Raw genomic sequence first — 25197 nt, forward strand, 5'->3', positions numbered from 1 at the left:
ATACCCTCCAGTTCCATCCACATCGAAGAAAATGGTGGATATTTGTCATTTCTAATGGCTGAGGAATATTCCATTGTATACATAAACCACATCTTCTTTATCCATTCATCTTTCAATGGACACCGAGGCTCCTTCCACAGTTTGGCTATTGTGGACATTGCTGCTATAAACATTGGGGTGCAGGTGTCCCGGCATTTCATTGCATTTGTATCTTTGGGGTAAATCCCCCCCAGTGCAATTTCTGGGTCGTAGGGCAGATCTATTTTTAACTGTTTGAGGAACCTCCACACAGTTTTCCAGAGTGGCTGCACCAGTTCACATTCCCACCAACAGTGCAGGAGGGTTCCCCTTTCTCCACATCCTCTCCAACATTTGTGGTTTCCTGCCTTGTTAATTTTCCCCATTCTCACTGATGTGAGGTGGGATCTCATTGTGGTTTTGAATTGTATTTCCCTGATGGCAGGTGATGCGGAGCATTTTCTCATGCTTGCTGGCCATGTCTATGTCTTCCTCTGTGAGATTTCTCTTCATGTCTGTTGCCCATTTCATGATTGGATTGTTTGTTGCTTTGCTGTTGAGTTTAATAAGTTCTTTATAGATCTTGGATACTACTCCTTTATCTGATAGGTTATTTGCAAATATCTTCTCCCATTCTGTAGGTTGTCTTTTAGTTTTGTTGACTGTATCCTTTGCTGTGCAAAAGCTTCTTATCTTGATGAAGTCCCAATAGTTCATTTTTGCTTTTGTTTCTTTTGCCTTCGTGGATGTATCTTGCAAGAGGTTGCTGTGGCCAAGTTCAAAAAGGGTGTTGCCTGTGTTCTCCTCTAGGATTTTGATGGAATCTTGTCTCACATTTTGATCTTTCATCCATTTTGAGTTTATCTTTCTGTATGGTGTAAGAGAATGGTTCTTTTTAAAACACCATCTGGTAACAAAGTTAGTCATGCATTTATTAATTCTAGTGTTGGAAATCACTCCTAGAATCCAATTACTTTGAAAAAGAAATGAGTGGGAAATATCAGAGAGGGAGACAGAACATGAGAGAATCCTAACTCTGGGAAACGAACTAGGGGTAGTGGAAAGGGAGTTGGGTGGGGGGTGGGGGTGTCTGGGTGATGGGCACTGAGGGGGGCACTTGATGGGATGAGTACTGGGTGTTATCCTATATGTTGGCAAATTGAACTCCAATTTAAAAATTTTAAAAAGAAAAAGAAATTAGAAATATTAAAACAAACAAAAAGAGAAAGAAACAACTGCTGTGACCCCCATGCTGCTGGTCTGGGAGTATTCCCACAGGATACATTCGAGATGATACTATACAAACAAAATCAACCCAAGAAACAAGTAGGTTTGAAAATCATCAGGCAAAGAAGATAATGCAGGTCTTTTGACTACAAGACCCTTCTGGTGACAACATGCTCCTAAGCAGGATGGTGGAGGAATTTTGCATTGTAAGAGAGCAACACTCTTTTTAATATTTATTCATATGGGAATTATTGAATTCTGAAAATGTTGAATGATGCAAAATCTTCAGGAGCATAAAATACAACCGATTGCCAAGAGAGAAAAACCTGTCAGGTGAATCCAGATGTTGGACAATAAATCTTGGGCAAGGTAGCAATAGCTAGAAAAAGAAAATACACTTTCTTTCATTACTAAAAATCATTCCTTGAGTATTTAATGGCACATGATATACAATATTGAGTAAGGGTCTCAAAGGTCTCCCAGTGACCCCTTCTATCTCTTGAGATAGAAGCCAAGATAGAGAAAAGTCTCAGAACTGCTTTCAGGAGGAAGATACAGATGATGGCATTTGTCCCATCCATGTGTGACCAGGGGAGGCGCTGTCCAGAACCAGCTCAGGTTTCTATTCTTTGTCAAATAGCACAGACAGGACGAGTCTCAGGCCATAGATTACCAAGAAGCAAGGTCTCTTCTAGGAAAAACTTCTGATGACATCCGTAGTTCCTCCTATTTGGGGAGATAGTAGGTAGAACAATCTGAAGAGAAATTAACACCTCAGGAAATGACAAGCCAGAATTTTTCTAAGGTCTTAGCTCAGTAAAGACACCCTAATATCTGACTTTATAACCTTCTCCCCATCCCAAATGCAATCTATGATGACCTTTTTATTTATCTGAACTTTCACAAACTTTTATAATGTATTTGTTTACCATGTGCCAGGCAGGACTCTAAGCAAGTAACACATATGACCTTGCTTACTTCTCATGATGAGAAAGATACTACTATCATCCTCATCTTACAGACGAAGTCCTGAGGCACAGAGATAGTAAATGGCTAGCACAAGCTCATGCAGCCTGGAAGTGGTGGAGTTAGGACTTGAATTCAGGCACCTTGACTCCCTTCACACAGTGACAGATCACTAAATGCTACAGAGGATCAATAAAGATTGTAAGATTGAATATGTGCTTTTTATTTTTTACCTTTACTTTTATTTAATTTTTTAGAGTGTGTGAGCAAGTTGGGGGGAGGGGCAGAGAGAGGCGGAGAGAAAGAATCTCAAGCAAACTCCATGCCCATCATGGAACTCAATGCAAGGGTCAGTCTTATGACTCTGATATCATGACCTGAACCAAAATCAAGAGTGGGATGCTTCACTGACAGAGCCAACCCAGACACCCTGAATATGTGCTTTATAGAAGGTAAAGTATTGTCCAAAGATAAGAGGATAGGATTACTGTGTGGAGCCTTCTATATAGTTGACTCTTGATAATTTGGTGTTAATAAAAGTAGTAATAAAAGCTGACATGGTTCAGAGTAGAACAAAAAGCTTCCATGTACACTGTTTTGTTCCTCAGTCCATCAGACATTTCAATGATGAATGAATTGAGGCTCAGAGAGGTTAAGCCACTTGCCCAGCATCTGCCAGCTAGAGCCTGAAAGAATCCAGATTCCAATACAAATAGGTGAACCCCAAAATCCATGCTGTGGGTCCCACTATGCAACATGTGTTTGGAGACCACATGGGCTGGGACAGTTCTTTTACACAGTTCAGGTAGACACTGTCCTGAACTGCAATCCTTTGACTGCTGGTGATTTCAGCCAAGGGTTGAGCCACTGGCATATGCTGTTAGGACACTATCAGCAGCCAGTTGTCCTCTGTGTGAAAGTGCGTGTCCCAGGAAGTGGTCCTAAAGTTGTTGATGATCTGGAGTGAATCCCTGTACCCAGCTGAGTAGCTTTGAGCAAACCCTGTGGACTTTCCCACTCTGTGTCCTCATCTATAAACAAGGACCTTAGACACTCAGCAAATTAAATGAGCATCTTTTATGGGCTAGGCATACTCTAGGTAGAAGGAAAATGATAGTAACCACATCACTGAACCTACAGGGGGCAGAGTTTGACCAAAGGTAAACACTTTCATGTTTTCCCCGACTAAGAGAAATATCATACAGAGAGGACGTCATGCAGAGAATTAAAATAGAAGGTGGTAATAGACAGTGAAAGGCTGTCACCATGACCCCCTTCCTGGAAACCAAACTCCCTCCACCCCATGTGTCCTGATTTATCTTCACGGCTCAGTATCTTTCCATATCCCATATCACTTTGTGAAATAGTATATAATCCATGTTTGGGGGTTCATTGTTGGCCTCCCCCATCAGAATTTATTCTATGAAGGCAAGGATTTTAGTCAATGTATCCTCTGGTGTTTCCTCAGAACCTAAAACAGTGACTGGCAATATGGGACAATTAGTAAATATTTGTTAAATAAATGTTGTTATATATATTTAAATTTTGAGAAATATCATTTTGATATTTATGTAAAGACTGGAAAGAGAGAGAGAGAGAGATGAGAGGAGAGAAGAGGGAAAAGAGAAAAGAAAAGGAGAAAGAGAGGAAGGAAGAAAGGAAGGAAAGGAGAAGGAAGGAAGGAAAGAAAGAAGGAAGAAAAAAGAAAAAGAAAGAAAGGAAAACAATTCCATTGGTTTTGGTTTAAAAACCAAAAGCCACCATTATAACAGAGGAAGTAATGCAGTTTCTCTTTTCTTTCAGATCAAGGGACCAGGAAGCTCCTGGCAGTACAAGATTTTGGGTTCAGCAAGTACACAGCACTGCAGAGAAGCTGGTCTTACCATTTTCATTTGGGTCATAGAGTGAGTTACATCAGTGCTCTCAGTTTCAGCCCCTTTGCAGATCCCGCTAAAGCATTTCTTGTATTCCATTCGCACCTGAGGAATATAGAGGTTTATTAAGGAGGTGCTTGATAAGGGAGAAAGGACCTTGATTAGCAGGCTAAAGATATACATGGGAAGTCCCATGGCTACCTTCTCATTGGTTTTCTGTATACTCTCAGCTATCCTTTTGTTCATTCATTCTAAAATTCAAGTTCCTCATTACAGAAAAGGTATTTACTAAATGTCAGGCATCACCTACTCCTTCTAGATTGGTGGTGGTGATGATGATCCTGACAATGAGGAGGAGGAGGATGGTGAAAGTGATGGTGGTGATCATGTGGAATACCTGATGGTCATGATGATGACTCTGATGACAATGAAGATGATGGTGGTGGTGGTGGGGGATTATAACAATAAAGGCCACCATTTATTGAACACTAGCAATCTTCAATACACTTTATATACAATATATCATTTCAGTCTGACATAAGCCAAATGAGGAAGGTTCTTCTGTTATCCCCAATTAAAAATAAAGAAGCTGAAGCTGTTGGAAATAAATGGACTTGTCTCATATCCTACAGCCAGCATTCAATACCTCTTCATTCTCACTCCAGAGCCCTGACACTAACCACTATCTGAACCAATCCTTAGATTTCATGAATTCCTTCCTGAAACATGCTTAACATGTTTTAAGATAGTTAAACATTTCATATTAAACATTATTTCACTAAGACACTTGAGTTATACTTTATTCTAGGTGTGAGGAATACTAAGCATTAAGAAGGCCCTAGAAGATGAAAGAGAAATTAATGAAGTGTTATGATGGCATTTTTGCCACCACCATTTAATTGCTGGTAGTTCTGATCAATAGAAAAGGGAGAAATGCCAGAAAAACTGTTTCTAATCTTCTAAGAGAAATAAAAATATAATGATGACCCTCTGAAGAACTTAATGTGTGCCAAGGACTGTGCTAGGAGATTTATATTTCAATAGCTCATCTAATTCTCAACCCTGTGAGGCAGGTGTTGCCATTTACACAGGTGAGAAGTTTGAGGCTCAGAGAGGATAAGAAGGCTGCCCAAGGTCACAGGGCAACCTACTCAGTAGAAAACCTGACATTAGAGCTGAAGTCTCTCTGTTTTTGGTATATTCAGCCAAATTTTTCAGTGCCCTGCCCTAAGTGCACTACACTATAAGAGGTTATGTGTCTTTCTAGTGAACTTAGGTGTGGCCAAGTAATCTGCTCTGGCCAATGAAGAAAGCTAATTAAGCTACACTTATCAGGATCTCCTTTCCCTTTGCCATGAGAATATCAGTGTTCTAAATAAGGGCTGCCCTTCAACCTATATCCCAGAGTGAAAACAATGTAGATCAAGCCATGGCTATGTAGATTGGGCAAGAAATAACCTTTATTTTTATAAACCACAGAAATCAGGGGGTGGTGGCTCTTTGTTACTGCAGCATAATCTCCCTTATCCTGACTGATACATGCTCTGCTATGAACTGAACTATGTCTCCTCAAAATCACATGTAAAAGCCCTAACCTCCCAGTGTGACTGTATTTGGAGATATGATGCCCTTTATAGAAATGATTAAGATTAAATGAGGTCATAAGGGTACATCCTTGATCCAAAAAGATTAATGTCCCAAAAAGGAGAAGCATAAAATCTCTCTCTTCCATGTAAGGCCAGAGCAAGAAAGTGGCCCTCTGCAAAAAAGAACAGAGCTCTCACCAGAACCTAATAGCACAGGCACACTGACCTCAGATTTCCAGCCTCTAGAATTATAAGAGAAATCTCTGTTGCCCAAGCCATACAGTCTATGGTATTTTGATATCATCTGCAGCAGACAGAAGCACACTCTTAAGAGATAGGTTGGAATGCGAAGGCTAGTTAGGAGCTAGGGCAGCTCAGAGCACATGTCATACTGAAGCATAACCTAAACCCTCTTCCCAGAAGGAAGGCAGCACCAAATACAAACATAAAACATCAGAAGGGTGAGAATGGGACCAACCATTCAGTAAGACTTTTTGTCTTGGCTGGCAAGAGACAAAATAATTAGGCTTACCTGGCGATTAAGGAGACAGTGTACCACAAAGAGCAAAATGCCTTGCAGGACATTGATGATGGTGAATGTGTATGCCATGACTAATCTGATCACCTTCCCCAGCTCTTCAACCATAAAAAATCCAAGGCCCCAAGAACAGCCCAGGATAAATAGCTGAGCAATGGCTTTAAATGTTATGACTCTGCAAAGGAAAAGGAGCAATAATGACTATCATTGATCACTATGTGTTGCGCACTGTTGGTTTGCACAAATCACCTGAGTTAAACTTTACATCAACCTCATGTGCTTAAGTGGTTTATGCAAAGTCATACAGCTCAAAGATGAGAGAAAACTCATGTTTCAATCATTATCGAGAGTAATGGTTTCTCCTAACCTTGGAAATGATTTATCTGCAAGTCTCTTATTTGGATCTATTGGAAGCAGTGTGGAACATGCCTTCTAGGATATTTTTTTGAAAATGTAATTGAGGATGATATCATGACTTCAGAACATAACAGCTGTTGGGTTCCTTCAACTGAAAATTGTGTTTTATAAAACAGAACAGGGTTGTTGATGGCAACTGTCTAGGAGAGCTTACGTGTGTGAGATGATATGTGTGCCTGCACACAGGGGTGTGAGCCTACACTCCTCCAACACCTGTAGAGGGATGAGGAAATACCTAGAAGGGTGATGTTTGACCCTTCAGGATGGAAAACACTAAGGCTAAGAAATGTTAGTTTGGTCTGAGAAGTAGATGAGATGAAAGCCAGGGTCTGAAGTTGGAAAGATATTCCTTTAAGTTCTGTATACATGACTCACCAATGCAAGGTTCTAGCCCACTGTTGGGTAAAATAAGCAGTTGTTCATCTTATCAATGGGGGCTGGTACTCATATCCACCACATAGATTGGAGTTATGAGCATTCAGTGAAAGAATATTGGTAAATTTCCAACATCTACCAAGTCCCTAGTTAACGTCAGTTGCTCTTATCATTAATTTCAATCATTTAGATCAGCACCAGTAAGAAATGAACATCTCCAATAAAGGATAACAGAGTCCCTAGAAGTAGGTGGATTTACAAGGTGGGGGAGGCAGGATAACACTGATTCTCTTGGCATGAATTTCATATGATGATTATGTTACACAAAGGAGGCACCCAATAAATATTTGTTGAATAAAGAGATCAAGGAGTACATGAAGCTACCTAAGATTATAGTTTTTACCTCTAGAAGTTGTACCTCACATACTCTTTATCCAGTCCTAGGAAATGTTGTATCAGATTTTTGTATGGGTTTTTCTTTCCTAGTTAGAAAGAAAAGTAGTCCTGTAGGAGAAATCTGTGGATACCACTGATTCTGGGAACTTCTTACCTGGTGTCCTGAATGGTAGAAACTTCATGATTGAGGGAGGAAAGCTTGCTTCTCAAAATCCACAGAATTTGGAAATACAGCACCAAGTTTATCTGTGGACACAAAATGAAAACCCGAATTGGAATTTTATTTTGAGGCCATGGCAGGCAACTCAATTTGAGGTAGACCTAAGAATCTTTTTCCAAAAGATACGGGCTTCATAGAATGCTATGAGCATATGCTCTGGTCTTTTATACAGCACATGGTATGTATATGTACCTGTGGCACTTGGTGCTTGATTAGGGTGACTATATAGTTATCATTCACACCAAGTCACCTTGAAAGTGAAAGAGTACTATTAATTTCTATACCAGGATAATGGATGTGATCAGGAAATTTCTGATGAACAGGAGAACATGTCACTCTGTGCAGAGTAGATACTTGTTAAATATTTGCTGAATGAAGAAACGTGGGATTTTTAGAAGAATTCCCAGCAGAGGGTTATACTCCATCAAAGCAACAAGTGAACCAGGGGGAAGCAGGGAAAGACAGATGAAGAGAGCATTTCCAGGAAGAGGAGTTCATCACATTAGGTTATATTTTCTTAGCTTCACATCATTTCTACTTTCACAGAAGGAATCACACTCTATGTTTGGCCAACCCAGGGCAGGCACTCCCATAAATAACTATCGCTAGTCACTCACGAAGATAATGACTGCCACTGGTCCCATGAAACTCCAGATGAATGCTCTATCGAACTTGAGCCAGCAGCTGTCGAGAGAAGGTTACACATGGGTTCGCATCTGACACAAGCTGTATACTCTAAGTTCAGTTACCCCAAATGTAAGTGGGGGCAAACAGAAGTATTGAAAAGATTAAATGATTACAGCGGCTATATTGCCAAATCTTGATGTTAAGTAGAGTCAGTCCTCTGACTTTGTTCTTTCCTCAATATTGTGTTAGCTCTTCAGGATCTTTTGCTTCTCTAAATAAACATTAGAATCAGTTTATCAATATCTACAAAATAATTTTCTGGGATTGTCGTTGTGAATGCATTGAATCTATAGGTCAAGTTAGAAAGAATTGACTGACTCCTCGGCAATATTAATTCTTCCTCTCCATGAACAATGACCATCTCTCCATTTATTTGAATCTTCTTTGATTTCTTTCATCACGTTTTTGCAGTTTTCCTCATCTGGATCTTGTAGGAAAGATCAAATGAGATCATGTGTATATAGATTTTGAATATGTTTCCTGGCGAAGAGGTGGGGCTCAGTTAATAGTACCCTATTAGTAACAATTGGTATAAGAGAGTAAAAATAGTAATTTAACTAGAGCAAGAAAACCTACCAATGCTAATGAAGTATATTCATATACGAAGTACGCTGTTGCCCAAGTACTTTTTATTATGTCATGGCTTATGTTGGCAAAGATAGTCAAATTATTCTGAACAGAAACCTGGCAGCATAAAACTATTAAATCTAACAAGTTTGTCAACACTTAGTGAACAGAAAAGCTCCTGTGCTTATGTTCTATACCAAGTGTTACAAATGATAGCCCACAGGCCAAATCCAGTCCACCACTTGTTTTTGTAAACAAAGTTTTATTGAAACACAGCCACATTCATCCATTTAATATGGTCTATGAATTGGCTGCTCCCCCACTCTAAGGGCAAAGTTCAGTAACTGTCACAAATACCATATGGCTCATGAGACAAAAAGTTACCACTTGATGCCTTATAGAAATTTTGTCCACCCCTGCTCTATGCTACCATAATATCCCCAGAATCATTCTGGCCGGATGTTTGGTTTAAGCTGGAGACAGGGCATCTTTTTTCCTTCAAAAGCATCACCTTAAAAAAAAAAAAAAAAAAAAAAAAAAAGCATCACCTTCATTACGTTGTTTTAGCACATGCCCGCCTACTCCCTAACAGAAACCCCATTGCCAAAACCCTAACATCTTCAACTAACTTTGCAGAGCTTTGCAAACTTCCTTAGTGAGGCAATAATCCCTTTAGTGAAGAATTCTGACTTCAGCTGTGATCTTGAGAAAGTTTCTTCGATGCACTAAGCCCCAATATGACATCATGAACAGTGCTGACCCCACAGGATTACAGGGAGAATAAGATGAAATATAGGCTATCTATGAGGCATCACAAGCCTTCCAATTTGCTGCTATTGTTACTCTTTTCATTTTGGGGATGAATCTCAACCTCTTCAGCCACTCTTTCAGAATCCTACAGAGCACAGAGGCTACAGGTGGGCTTTTTCATCCTTGAAGTTATTGAATGTACTTTTTGTCCCTAATATCCTGAAGTTGTAATCAAAATTTAATGTGTAAGTACATTTGTCTGAAAGGTACATTTCCCTGTTTGGGGAAATAGGCCCTGGATTTCACCAAGTCTCAAAAGGATCCAGCCCCCAAAGATGCTGAGAACCATTTCTCTAGGGATTTCTAAGAGAAAATAGAATTCTGGCTTATAAAGAGACTGGTTTGAGGAATAATTTACAATGGGAAATGGACTGAAATGTTTTTGGTTTCTGATCGTGTGTCAGCCATAGACACCAATTCCACCATCACGGCATACATCATGCTTACTGTGTGTGTGTTCCATAATTTTGGGGTCCTATTACTGCAGACACAGCCACAATCAGAGCTGGAATCCCATAGCCAAAAGGGTACATGAACTTCTTCTTGAATTTGCCTGTACTGGTGTAGTTGGCCACCTTGAGATTCCTAACAGTGAGGAAGAGATGCAGCCCTTCAAGGAGCATCCAGGTGAAGGCGGCCAGGTAGAGGTAGTGCAGCACCCCTGCAATGATGGAGCACAGCACCTGGAGGGGAGACAACAATTAGGAATGTGTTTTGTACCCCTGTACCCAATTATGTCCTCAGCATTTAGCATTACTTGGGTGTGGCCTGCATTTTCAATTCTAACACCTGTAATATTTTACCTGGGAGCAACACAATTTGGGGAGCTCTCAGTGACCCCATGCTTACCTCATATACAGGGCAAGCCAGAAATACCAAGGAATGAATGTCATAGGAAGAGTCCTCAGATCCATGACAGATGAAACTTGATAGATGAATAGTCCATGGCCCTTGCCCTTTGTGTGGGTGTGATGCTTATTTTTATGTATCAACTCAACTGAGGTAATGAATGCCCAGATAACAGGTAAAACATTATTTCTGGGTGTGTCTGATAGGGTGCTTCAGGAAGACATTAGCATTTGAGTCAGTAGGCTGAGTAAAGAAGATCACACTCACCAATGAGGGCAGGCATCAACCATTCCACCTGAAGTCTAAAAGTAACATATGGAGGAAAGGAGAATTTGCTCTCTCTGCTTGAGCTGGGACATCAAGCTCTCAGACATTGGTGGTTGTGGTTCCAATAAACAAAACAGACCATTTTATAAAAACTGATTTTTTGTGTGTTTTTTACAGAAACAGAGTGGGCCAGAATCAGCCTCAGCACTTACTCTGTCAATCTGCCCATTTCCTAATGAGGAAATTGGAGCCCAAAGAGGTAAAATCTCACCCAAGATCACACAGCTAGTAAAAAATAAAAATGTACTTGAAACCCTGTCTCCAGAGATTGTACTTACTCTTAACCATAGCAATATACTGCCTCCCAAGGAGGAAAACAGTGCTTTTGTAACCTTCTGGCTCTGAGATCATAGTCTTTTAGGGTTAAAAGGAGTTTTGGAAAACAGCTAGTTCCAATTCTTCCTGGATATTATGATGCCTGTGATCATAATGGAGACAAAAGCTAATGTTGTTAGTATAGCAAAGCCACTGTCACTCAGAATTAAAAACTCCCTCCACCTCTGATTCCAGACTATAGATTGTCATTAGGATGGGACTTCCAGCTAGAGAATACACCACCCTGCTCCCCTGTTGTCAGGTGGGACCATACCACGGATTTATAGCCAGTAGAATGTGAAGGGACATGATTTACACAACTTTCTAAGAGGGCCTGTATAAACCTCCCTCGTGGGACTCTGCCGTGTTTTTTCTTTTCAGTTGGGTAAAATGAAAAGGACTCTTGGATGACCTTTAGAGTTGTCTTGGATGACCTTTAAAGTTGTTCATAACTGTGGGAATGTGAACTGGTGCAGCCACTCTGGAAAACTGTGTGGAGGTTCCTCAAAGAGTTAAAAATAGATCTGCCCTATGACCTAGGAATTGCACTGCTGGGGATTTACCCCAAAGATACAGATGCAATGAAATGCCGGGACACCTGCACCCCGATGTTTATAGCAGCAATGTCCACAATAGCCAAACTGTGGAAGGAGCCTCGGTGCCCATTGAAAGATAAATGGATAAAGAAGATGTGGTCTATGTATAGAATGGAATATTACTCAGCCATTAGAAATGGCCAATACCCACCATTTTCTTCGACGTGGATGGAACTGGAGGGTATTATGCTGAGTGAAATAAGTCAATCGGAGGAGAACAAACATATGGTCTCATTCATTTGGGGAATATAAAAAATAGTGAAAGGGAATAAAGGGGAAAGGAGAGAAAATGAGTGGGAAATATTAGGGAGGGAGACAGAACATGAGAGACTCCTAACTCTGGGAAACGAACTAGAGGTGGTGGAAAGGGAGGTGGGCGGGGGGTGGGGGTGACTGGGTGACGGGCACTGAGGGGGGCACTTGATGGAATGAGCACTGGGTGTTATTCTATATGTTGGCAAATTGAACTCCAATAAAAAATTAAAAAATTAATAAATAAAAATAAAAAATATGTAAAAAATAATAAAATAAAATATTTGACGAAAAACAAACAAAGTTGTGCATAGAAGGGACGCCTGGGTGGCTCAGCAGTTGAGCGTCTGTCTTCAGCTCAAGGTGTGATTCCTGGGTCCTGGATGGAGTCCCACATCGGGCTTCCCTTGGGGAGCCTGCTTCTTCCTCTGCCTGTGTCTCTGCCTCTCTTTCTGTGTCTCTCATGAATAAATAAACAAAATCTTAAAAAAAATAAAGTTGTGCATAGAAGACAGAAAAGCTTCCATCAGCCTGAGGTTGGAAGATAGACACTTTTCAAACCTGTTTGTCCACCCTCTATGGTACAGAAGGGGGAAATTAATCACTCTTGTGATAACCCACTGACATTTTGGAGTTTATTTATTATAGGAACTATTGTTACCTTACTTAATACCATCAGCCTAACTCTCAATCAGCTTGATAAATGGCTTCTCAGCAAGTACAGGTCTCATTCAGAGCTACAGATGAGGAGAGTTGAAATGGAAACTTGCTTTTCCCCCTAATACCATCACTGCTGACTCTTTATTTTGTAATTTTTTACTTATTTTAAAAAATTTAAAATTTAAATTCATTTAGTTAACATATAGTGTATTATTAGCTTCAGGTGTAGAATTCAGTGAATCATCAGTTGTATACAACACCCAGCGCTCATTACATCAAGTGTCCTCCTTGATGCCCATCATTCAATTACCCCATCCCCCCACCCACCTCCCCTCCAGCAACCCTCAATTTGTTTCCTAGAGTTAAGAGTCTTTTGGGGACACTGAGTGGCTCAGTTGGTTGAACAATCAACTCTTGGTTTCAGTTCAGTTCATGATCTCAGGTTGTGGGATCAAGCCCCTCACAGGGCTCCATGCTCAGCAGAGTCTGCTTGGGATTCTCTCTCTCTGCCTCTTCCCCTGCTTTCTCTCTCTCTCTCGAAATAAATAAATCTTGGGAAAAAAGAGTCACTTATGGTTTGCCTCCCTTTCTGTTTTTATCTTATTTTATTTTTCCTTCCCTTCCCCTATGTTCATCTGTTTTATTTCTTAAATTCCACATATGAGTAAAATCATGTGGTATTTGTCTTTCTCAGACTTATTTTTTAAAAGATTTTTATTTATTTATTCATGAGAGACACAAAGAGAGGCAGAGACATAGGCAGAGGTAGAAGCAGGCTCCCCAGAGAGAGCCCGATGTGGGACTCGATCCTAGGACCCTGGGGTCATGACCTGAGCCAGAGGTTGAGGCTCAACCCACTCATCCCTCAGACTGATTTATTATGCTTAGCATAATACTCTCTAGTTCCATCCATACTGTTACCATCACTGCTGTCTCTTGTCTTCTCCCTCCTTCCTCAAGACAAGATGGCTAGATTTGATTATGACAGCAAGGTGATTTGGTTAAATCACCTACCTCAGGCTTAGTTTGATTAATCCCTGTAAGGAAGAGCAGGTGGGCCAGGAAGAGGCAAATGGAGAGCTGCAAGTGGAGGGAGGTACTCATGTTCTGGATGGATCGGCATAGGAGGAAGGTGAGGGCTGCCAGGAGGAGGCACAGCAGAGAGAGGCTCAGTCCCACATAGGTGATCACAGTCAGCACAGGATCCACCTATAAGCCACCAAAGGAAGAATCCGTTATCGTTTCCAATTCTGCAGTTATGTTTCTGATGGAGAGTCTGATAGGCTTCCCAGTTCAGTCCCTTATACAACTGACTTGACCTCTCTGAGATTTGATGTTTCCATCTTCAAAATGGGTGCACTCATAGCATCCAGCACACAAGGCTATCAAGAAACCAAAACCCTAGCCTGGTGCTATCCAAAAGAAATATGTGAGCCACATGTGGAATTTTAAATTTTCTAGTAGCCATACCTTTTAAAATGTCAAACGAATCAGGTCAAATTAACTTAATCGTATATATTCAAAATATTATCAGTACAATGTATTGAATATAACATAATCAATATAAAAAAATGCAATGAGTTCAGATTACAATCAATGTAAAACAATTGTTAATGAGATATTTAAGAGAGGGGGTCCAAGATAGTGGAGGAATAGACCTTAGTTTCATCTGGTCCTGGGAATTCAGCTAGATTGCTATCAAATCATTCTGAACACCTGCAAACTCAACCGGAGATCTAAAAAAAGAATAGCTGCAACTCTAAACAGTCATCCCAACTCCCCGCCCACCTCCCTTTCCACTACCCCTTGTTCGTTTCCCAGAGTTAGGTATCTCTCATGTTTTGTCACCCTCACTGATATTTTCACTCATTTTCTCTCCTTTCCCCTTTATTCCCTTTCACTATTTTTTATATTCCCCAAATGAATGAGACCATATAATGTTTGTACTTCTCTAATTGACTTATTTCATTCAGCATAATACCCTCCGTTCCATCCACGTCGAAGCAAATGGTGGAAGGGGGCACTTGGCAGGATGAGCACTGGGTGTCATGCTATATGTTGGCAAATTGAACTCCAATTTAAATAAATAAATAAATAAATAAATAAATAACCACTTTCTGCAAGGTAGGAGGAGTTGAGAAGTGAATCTGAGGAGATATCTGGGAAGATAAATCAAGGAGGGGAGGGAACATCCAGAAGCTGGCTACCAGAAAGTGATATAGCACCAGAGAGCAAAATCAGAACTTTTAGAAGTCTGCTCCAGTGAGGGATGTCCCTGCCTCAAAGGTGCTCAAGTGGTGAAACCAAGCAGTATCCTAGGTGGAACAGTGTGGTCTCAGGATCCTCAGGGTCATAGGAAGAGTAGGGGTGCTGGAGTGTGGTAGAGTTCCCGGCATCAGAACGAGGAAGCTAGCTGCAATCAGGGAGCCCAGGAGTGGGCTCTTAGCTCAAGGTTGCCATATACTAGAAAGGAACAGAGACAATATACAGAAACAATGACTTTACAGGTAATACAATGGCACTAAATTCATATCTTTCAAAATGGGCTAAATGCCCCAATCAAAAGACACAGGATATCAGATTGGATAAAAAAGCAAGACTCACTGATATGCTGTCTGCAAGAGACTCACTTTAGACCTAAAAACACCTCCAAATTTAAAATGAGGTGTTGGAGAACCATTTATCACACTAATAGACATCAAAAGAAAGCTGAGGTGGCAATCCTTATATCAGACAAATTAGATTTTAGACCAAAGACTGTAATAAGAGATAAGGAAGGACACTATCTCATAATTAAAGGGTCTATCCAACAAGAAGATCTAACAATTGTAAATATTTATGCCCCTCACATGGGAGAAGCCAATTATATAAACTAATAAGAAAATTAAAGAAACACATCGATTATAATACATTAATAGTAGGGGATTTTAAACTCCACTCACTGCAATGGACATATCATCTAAGCAGAAAATAAACAAGGAAACAAGGGCTTTGAATGACACACTGGACCAGATGTACTTCACAGATGTATACAGAGCATTCCATCCTAAAGCAACAGAATACACATTCTTCTCAAGTGCACCAAAAACATTCTCCAGAATAGATCATATACCGGGTCACAAATCAGGTCTCAATCTGTACCAAAAGATTGAGATCTTTCCCTGCATATTTTCAGACTCCACCCTGAAATTGCTAGAATTTATATAGGAATTCAGGAATGTGGCAGCATATAGAATAAATGCATAGAAATAATTTGCATTTCTATACACTAACAATGAGACAGAAGAAAGAGAAATTAAGGAGTCGACCCCATTTACAATTGCAACCAAAACCATAAGATACCTAGGAATAAACCTAACTCAAGAGGTAAAAGATCTGTACTCTAAAAGCTAGAGAACTATTATGAAAGAAATTGAGGAAGACACATAGAAATGGAAAAATATTCCATGCTCATGGATTGGGAGAACAAATATTGTTAAAATGTCTATGCTACCTAGAGCAATCTATACATTCAGCGTAATCCCTATCAAAATACCATCAACTTTTTCTCATAGAGCTAGAACAAATAATCCTAAAATCTGTATGGAACCAGAGAAGATCCCAAAGAGCCAAAGGAATGTTGCAAAAGAAAACCAAAGCTGATGTCATCACAATGCCGGACTTCAAGCTTTATTATAAAGCTGTAATCATCAAGACAGTATGGTCCTGGCACAAAAACAGACACATTGATCAATGGAACAGAATAAAGAGACAAAACATGAGAGACTAACTCTGGGAAATGAACAAGGGGTAGTGGAAGGGAAGGTGGGTGGGGGGATAGGGTGACTGGGTGATGGGCACTGAGGAGGGCACTTGACCGGATGAGCACTGGAATTATACTATATGTTGGCAAATTGAACTCCAATAAAAAAAAAAAAGAGCCCAGAAATGGGCACTCAACTCTATGGTCAACTAATCTTTGACAAAGCAGGAAAGAATATCTAATGGAAAAAAAAAAAACCAAACTCCTCAACAAATAGTATTGAAAAAATTGGACAGCCTCATGGAAAAGAATAAAACCAGACCATTTCCGACATCACACACAAAATTAGACTCAAAATGGATGAAAGACCTAAATATGAGACAGGAATCCTTCAAAATCCTGGAGGAGAATAGAGGCAGCAGCCTCTATGACCTCAGTTGCAGCAATTTCTTGCTAGACATGTCTCCAAAGGCAAGGGAAACGAAGGCAAAAATGAATTATTGGGACTTCAAGATAAAAAGCTTTTGCACAGTTAAGCAAACAGTTGACAAAACTGAAAGACAACGGACAGAATGGGAGAAGATATTTGTAAATGTCTTATCAGATGAAGGGCTACTATCCAAAATCTATAAAGAACTTATCAAACTCAGCAGCCAAAGAACAAATAATCTAATCAAAAATGGGCAAAAGAGATGAAAAAACAGTTCTCCAAAGAAGACATACATATGGCCAACAGACACACGAAAAAATGCTTCGCATCATTTGCCATCAGGGAAATACAAATCAAAACCACAATGAGGGGATCCCTGGGTGGCATAGCGGTTTAGCGCCTGCCTTTGGCTCAGGGTGCGATCCTGGAGACCCGGGATTGAGTTCCGCGTCGGGGTCCAGGTGCATGGAGCCTACTTCTCCCTCTGCCTGTGTTCTGCCTCTCTCTCTCTCTCTCTCTCTCTCTGTGACTATCGTAAATAAATAAAAAATTAAAAAAAAAAACAATGAGATACCACTTTGCACCAGTCATAATGGCTAAAATGAACAAGTCAGGAAACGACAAATGTTAGTGAGGATGTGGAGAAAGAGGAACTCTACATTGTTGGTAGGACTGCAAGCTGATGCAGTCACTTTGAAAAACAGTACAGATGTTCCTCAAAAAGTTGAAAATAGAGCTCCCTATGACCCAGCAATCGCACTAGTTTTTACCTGAAAGGTACAAATGTACTGATCTGAAGGGGCACTTGCACCCCAATGTTTATAGCAGCAATGTCCACATTAGCCAAACTCTGGAAAGAGCCCATATGTCCATCAATCGATCAATGGATAAAGATGTGGTATATATATATATATTCAATGCCCTACTATTCAGCCACCAAAAAAGAAAAGAAAAAAAGAAAAGAAAAGAAAAAAGAAAGAAAGAAAAGAAAAAAGAAAAGAAAAGAAAAGAAAAGAAAAGAAAAGAAATCTTGCCACTTGTAACAATGTCAATGGAACTAGAGGATATTATGCTAAGCTACATAAATCAATCAGAGAAAGACAATTATCATATGATCTCACTCATGTGGAATTTAAGAAACAAAACAGTGGTCATAGGGGAAGAGAGAAAAAATAAGACAAAATCTGAGGGGGAGACAAACTATAAGAGACTCTTAATCATAGGAAATAAATTGAGGATTGCTGGAGGGGAAGGGACTGAGGAGATGGGGTAACTGGGTGACAGATATTAAGGAGGGCATCTGATGTCATGAACACTGGGCATTATATAAGATTGATGGATCAGTGACCTCTACCTCTGAAACTAATACATTATATATTAATTAATTGGACTTAAACCTAAAAAATAAAATAATTTTTAAAAATGAGATATCTGATACTTTTTTTATATTAAGCCTTCAAAATCCAGCATATATTTTTTGCTTATGACACATCTGAGTTCAGATGCTATTGTTTTCAGTGATAAAAGTGAAATGAAGTCCTACCAATGAAGTTGTATTTAATGGAAAAATATTTCACACTGCTTCTTAATTTAAATAAATTAAAATTTAATTTAATTTAATTTAATTTAAAAATTGGTTCTCAGTCACACTAGCCACATTTCAAGTGCCCAATAGCCACATGTGGCTGATGATCCTATTGGACAACATAGGTCTCCAAAGTCAAATCCATGAAGGTTGGGATTTCTTTATCTGTTTTGTTCTCTGCCATATCCTCAATGCCTAGAATAGCATCTGGCATATAGTAAGCAGTCATATGCAAATTTGTTGAATGAATAAAATGAAACCATGTATTTAAATGTGTAATATAATGGTTGTCATCAGTAAATGTTCAATAAATGAGAGCGTAAATAAGTAGGAGAAGAAGTTAGGTAAATTTCTTTAAGCCTGGCTTATCCTAGATGTGTTTGGGACCTGGGAAGTTCAAGGACCTATGCTTTTTCATTGGTGGCAGTCAGTTGCCTTCTTTCCCATCTGACTAGCTGTAACTTTCTTTTGCAGAGTAACGGATGTTTGAGTCCAGATTATCTTAGATCCCACCACTGTTGGGGCTGACAACCCAAACTTTCCAATGTTTGAGGGTTTTCTCTGCTAACTTAACCTCACTCTGCCCGTGCCCATGGACATGCCAGAATTAACATTCCCCACCCCCAGATGCAGGTTTCAACCAATACCTGAAAGGAGGTGGTGTATAGATACCCCAGCTCTCCTGCTGTTCAGTTAGGATGACTCAGGTGCATCTCCTGCACTGACTCCCAGAGTACTTGAGAGGGAATTAAGTTCTAGATACCCACAGTAGTGACGAGCTTGATAACGTTCTCTGCGTTAGCTTCTATTTTTTTCTTGTTTCATTTCCCAGTCCCTTACTGGTGCTTCCTGGAATTACCTCTCACGTAAGATACTTCCACTTGACTCCTTATCTTAGAGTCTTTTTCTAAGACATGGAGAGGACAATATCACAGTTTCTGGGACACAATCAGATACTAGGAGGAGACCATAGATCATGGTACCTTGGGAACAAAATCCATGAGGACAGCAAAGCTGGAAAGGTGGAAGCACTTGCATTTGGTGTGTGAATCATTGCTGTGCACATGATAGCAGCCCTTTGTTGACCAGGTGCCCCCCTCCTCTGATCCTTCCCAGAAGACGCAGAAAGGTTTTGTTCTTTCAACACCAGGCTGAAAAGAGAATAGCATAAAAGTTGAGCTCTTTCTGGTTTTATTATTTCAATTTTATAGGTTAGTCATGGATGTGTTAACATTGGAAAATGGAATAGGAAAATCCCATTATCTAGAACACTAGTGAGAAAGAGTTTCATATGACCACACCTGCTGCGGGGTTTATTCTTCATTTATTCTTCCCTTCTCTGGTCACCTCAGAGCCTCAGGGATTGACCTTTATGAACTGCTTTCCCCAGGCTCCATATCATTGGGACAACTAATGAGAGGAACTGGTGAGAAGTCCTTAAACAAGAGGAGGAGGAGGTCAGGTGTTTCTTCCAGTTGCTTCTGCTTCAGGATATCTCTGTCTCAAGCAGGGCAACCCTTCTGTGTGCCTCCAGCACGCCCTGGGCTCAACAATGCTCATTCCTCCATTGCCTTTTTAGGCTTAAATGTGATATAGCTTCCCCTTCCCCTGGTGCAAATCTCTGAGTGCCTCAACATTTCTTGTTGGTTCTGTTAACTGAATGAGCAGAGTTTCTTGACAGGACCCTGATAACACACCTCTCTGAGGTAATGCACAGAGAAGCAGTCATGGATTTTGCTCACCTGAATATGTTGGAAGGTCAGGAACACAGGTTTAGACAGGCGTACTTTTTTCTTCATACTAATGGTGCCACTCACGACACGAGAGTTCAGTTTCATTTCCTGTGTCCCTCTTTCATCATTAAAAAAGGATCCATTCAGAATATCCCCAAAACTCTGATAAGTGATGATTGCAACTGCACTTTTATCTGAGAAAACAGAAGAGAAATCACTTTAGAGGGCATCCATATTATGGGAAATCGGTATACTAGTGTCTTGTGTGAGAGTCATAAGGCAAACATTACATCGCTCTTGGAAATCCCTTATGTTGAATCCCTGGGTGGCTCAGCGGTTTGGCACCTGCCTTTGGCCCAGGGCGTGATCCTGGAGTCCCAGGATCGAGTCCCACATTGGGATCCCTGCATGGAGCCTGCTTCTCTCTCTGCCTCTCTCTCTCTGTGTCTCTCATGAATAAATAAATAAATAAATAAATAAATAAATAAATAAATAAATATCTTAAAAAGAGAAAAAAAGGGAATCCCTTATGTTCCCCCACCAATACATTACATGTGGTTTGAGGTACAGCATTTTGTATATATAATACAAATTATAATGCACCACACATTATAAGAGATATATATGTAAAATACCTGTTAACGTGTTGTAAGAATATATATGAGCACTTATACCTCAAAATCATGAGGCAAGATGTTTGTTCTCAAAAGAGCAAATAGAACTCAGGTAGTATAAGGAAATCACACATTCCCATCTTCCATCTCAAGCTCATTCTGGGTTATCTAATTCAGAAAGTTATGGAAAGGTATGCAGGATGACACATTTCTATTTAATTCATTCTCTCATTCTCCTTCCCTCTCTCTGTCTTTCTTTGTTTCTCTCCTCTCCCTCCCATTTTCTTTCTCCTTTTTGGGCAACAATAATTTAATTCACAGAAGGTAAATTCACATATGATGCTCTGTAGTGTGATGTAGTATTTCTTAAACTGCAATTATTCCTGGGCCACCATCCCAGTTTTAGCCAAATCCACTTACCACCTGTATGATTATTTACTCCATTAAAAAAAAATCAACTCATTTGGAGATCTTTTTCCTCCCCCTTCTCATCTGACAGCTCACAATAAGGAGTGGTGGTTAATCAGTGGCTGGGAATTTTCTGGAGAAAATACAGTAGGTATTTCACTCTCTCCAGAGAACTAGGTCATGCACTCATTCACTAATGTATTTATTCATTCTTTCATCAAATATTTATTGAACATCTAGTGTGTGCCAGACAGTGTTCTAGGCATTTCAATGCAACAGTGAAGAAAACAGGCTGAGTTCTTGCCATAAGAGAGCTGATATTATAGTGGGAGTGATGGACAACAAATAAATTAAGAAAAAGTGCATAGTGTGCCTGCTGTGCAGAAATTTAAATGAGATGATGGAATAAAGCAGGTGTGGCAAACTGTGGCCTGAGAATCAAATCTATCCTACAACCTATTTTTGTACATAAAGTTTTATTGGCACACACATGTCCTTTCATTTACATATCAGCTATGGCTGTTCTCCCACTACAATGTCAGGGTTGAGTAGTTATAACAAAGTTCATCTGGCTCAAGCAAGGCAAGGGAAACAAAAGCAAAAATAAACTACTGGAATTCATCAAAATAAAAAGCTTCTGCACAGTGAAGGAAACAATCAACAAAACTAAAAGGCAACCTTTGGAATGGGAGAAGATATTTGCAAATAATGTATCTGATAAAGGTTAGTTTTGTAAAGAACTTACATAAAACTCAACACCCAGAAAACAAATAATCCAGTTGAAAGATGGGCAGTAGACATGAACAGACATTTTTCCAAAGAAGACAGATGGCTAACAGACACATGAAAAGATGCTCAATATCACTCATCATCAGGGAAATACAAATCAAAACCATGATGAGATACCACTTCACACCTGTCAAGATGGCTAAAATTAACAACACAGGAAACAACAGATGTTGGCAAGGTTGCAGAGAAAGGGGAAACCTCTTATACTGTTGGTGGGAATGTGAATTGGTGCAGCCACTGTGGAAAACAGTATGGAAGTTCCTCAAAGTTAAAGATAGAACTACCCAATGATCCAGCAATTGCACTACAGGATATTTTTCCAAAGGATAGAAAAATACTGCTTTGAAGGGATACATGCACCCCAGTGTTTATAGGAGCATTATCAACAATAGCCAAACTATGGAAAGAGCCCAGATGTCCATCAACTGATGAATGGAAAAGATGTAAGATGTGGGAGATATATGGCTAGATAGATGATAGATAGATAGATAGATAGACAGATAGATAGATAGAAAATGGAATATTACTTAGCATAAAAAAGAATGAAATCTTGCTTTTTTGCAATGACATGGATGGAGCTAGAGTATATGCTAAATGAAATAGATTTGTCAGAGAAAGACAAATACTATATGATTTCACTCACATGTGGAATTTAGAAACAAAACAGATGAACATAGGGGAAAAAAGAAAAAAAGAGGGACAAACCATAAAACAGATTTTTAACTATAGAGAAAAAACTGAGGGTTCCTGGAAGGAAGGTGGGTGGTGAGATGGGTTAAATGGGGGATGGGTATTAAGGAGGATACTTGTGATGAGCGCTGGGTATTATATGAAAGTGATGAATCACTAAATTCTATATCTGAAACTAATATTACACAATATGTTAATTAACTGGAATTTAAATAAGTACTTGAGAAAAAATGACTATTTGGTCCTTTCACAGAAAAAGTTTGCTGATGTGTAGGACAGAGGAAGACTAGGGACTATTTTAAATAAGGTGATCATTAAACACTACTCAATGGAAAGAGTATTCAAGGCAACAATCATCTGCTGCCTTCAAGTGCTGCCTTTTCAGACAATCACATGGAAACAGAGCATGCATCAGCCTGTCCCTTTTAAGGAAGCATGTCAAGCGTTCCCTGTTTGAACCTCAGTGTGTCACAAAGTACTCACTATGTCTCCCAAATTGCCAGGGTAGTGGTCATCATGTAGAGTCTTCCCTACCTTGAAAACTTTCTAAGTCCTTACCTCTTGGCACAATCACCTAGAAATGAGACAACAGTGCCTAGGATTTGAAGATCAGAAGAATCCATCTTAAACACAGTACCTCTTGTGGTTCCTTTGAAAGCATCGGTACAGTTGATATTCATAGTGTTATTTCCAGCTTCCAGAACAGTCTTCTCACTTGTCTCATTGCACCTCTTGATTTCATAGACTGGAAACATTAAGAAAATGAGTCCTGCTTTGCTTGCTTCTCATGCATAAGAAGTTAGTTGAAGAACTCCCTTCTTTGAAAGACTCCCTACTGATGATTTCTTTTTCTGCGTGCATGGTAGACCAGATGGCACTCCCTTTTACAGATAGTCAAAATGGCCTAAGCAGCATACAGTGGCCACAGCAACCCAGGAGAAGAGAGGGAATGGCTATGCTTCCTGGAGAGGTGGTAAGCTCATCCTTTATGTATAATATTTAAAAGATCAAAAAATCTTTAAATACTTATACTGGAGTGCCTGATAAGAGGGTCGGTAACTTAAGTCTTTAAGCAGGAGAACTAAATATTTAAAATTTTCCAAGGAAAGTCACCTGAGAGCAGGTCTGCATTTGGGAAGAACCCCTTGAATGAATTCTCTATGTCACATAAATATAGAAACACAAGGTCTCACAATAGATCACCTTCATAAAATGTTTTGGTCATAAGGAAATTACTGTTGTTTCTTACCTATACCAAGTGTAGAATTATCATGCTTTCCTGGAGAAGCTAAACCCTCAGTCCATATGTTCACTTCCATTTCTTGAAATAGCTGGGTAGCTATCTTTGCAATCTGCTCTTTGGTGGTTCCATTGTTCCTCAGAATTTCCTTTCAAAGAAATAAAGCTAATTAAGTAGGCTCTTCCTGAAACTTGAAAAAGCAGGAATATACTTGGTTGTGGTTGGATGATCCCAGGAGGCAATAGCACTGATCAAGGTGTAAGCTCTGTACTTTCAACCTGATATGTGTCTTCTCACTGACCACATACAGCCCTGCGAAGGGCATATCATTCACTCCATTGTATTTATGGGAACATGAGGGCCTAAGGATGAGGTGTCTAGAATCCATGAAAAGTGCCTTATGGAGGAAGAAGATAGGAAGAGGATGGGAAGTGGTGACAGGGATAGAGTGAAGCTATAATGCTGGTACTTGAACAACAGCTGAGGCATTGAAAGCCTTTCCCACAGGTTCTATTGACATTTGAGACCAGATAATGTGGGGGCTGTCCTCAGGCATGGCAAAATGTTTAGCAGCATTCCTGGTCTCTATCCTCTAGATGCCAGTAGCACCCTAGTTGTGACAACCAAAAATGTCCCCAGACATTGCCAGATGTCTCCTGGGAGAAAGGACAAATCATTCCTGTGTGGGAGCTGGTGTGTTCTGAAAGGCAGAGGTGGCCATGGTAGTTATTTGAACAGGAGAATGACAAGGCAAGACTGGCCAGTTGCTTCCCAGATCTAGGCTTCACTTCACTCACCTGAATGTTTCCTGAGGATGATGTCCCCTTACTGGTGCCCTCTGGGGGAAAAAAAAAGTAGCCATTGAGTGGAATGTGGGGGGGTAAGACACCTGGCCTACAACCCCTTTCTAATTACTCTCGAGTTGGGTTTCTCCCTGATGCTTCCCATTCTTGCCCAAGCCCCCTCTAAGAAGTCCAAATGTCTTCTACAGTAGAAATTTAAAAGAGGATTAGGGCAAGGCCTCCAGTTCAAGAATTTAGTCAACAGTATTTATTGAACAGCTACTAAAAGCCAGGAATAATACTAAATCTTATGGAAATAAGTTCACAAAGAAACGAAGGGTATTCCCTTGTGGAATTTGCAGTCTGGTGGGAAAGTCACTAGGTAAATAATGACAAATAAATGATTAAGTGATTACAATGGTCCAGCATGTTCTTAATATATAGGATAAGATACCTTGGGAGCACACAGAGAAGTCCTAGAATATGAAGGGTTCAGGGAAGGCT

General features: G+C 39.9%; 1 protein-coding gene across 3 annotated transcripts in view; it reads right to left on the bottom strand.

Moving 5' to 3' along the window:
• Positions 1–1662: 1662 nt before the first annotated feature.
• Positions 1663–25197, bottom strand: part of LOC140610963 (putative adhesion G protein-coupled receptor E4P) — a 42929-nt gene continuing 19394 nt past the window's right edge. The window contains exons 6-17 of one of the 3 annotated variants that reach the window (XM_072787555.1): positions 24709–24749; positions 23921–24059; positions 23309–23416; positions 20180–20364; positions 19421–19588; positions 13695–13889; positions 10129–10364; positions 8235–8301; positions 7552–7643; positions 6204–6384; positions 4095–4190; positions 1663–1971 (exon numbers count right to left, since the gene is read on the bottom strand). In XM_072787555.1, the coding sequence (XP_072643656.1) occupies positions 1915–1971; positions 4095–4190; positions 6204–6384; positions 7552–7643; positions 8235–8301; positions 10129–10364; positions 13695–13889; positions 19421–19588; positions 20180–20364; positions 23309–23416; positions 23921–24059; positions 24709–24749 (1565 nt within the window). In that variant the 3' untranslated portion in view covers positions 1663–1914. Of the gene's footprint in view, positions 2001–4094; positions 4191–6203; positions 6385–7551; positions 7644–8234; positions 8302–10128; positions 10365–13694; positions 13890–19420; positions 19589–20179; positions 20365–23308; positions 23417–23920; positions 24060–24708; positions 24750–25197 lie in introns of all 3 variants that reach the window. The other 2 variants (XM_072787554.1, XM_072787556.1) reach the window with 2 other exon arrangements.

The sequence above is a fragment of the Canis lupus genome, chromosome 19, assembly GCF_048164855.1.
Source record: "Canis lupus baileyi chromosome 19, mCanLup2.hap1, whole genome shotgun sequence".
Lineage (NCBI taxonomy): Eukaryota > Metazoa > Chordata > Mammalia > Carnivora > Canidae > Canis > Canis lupus.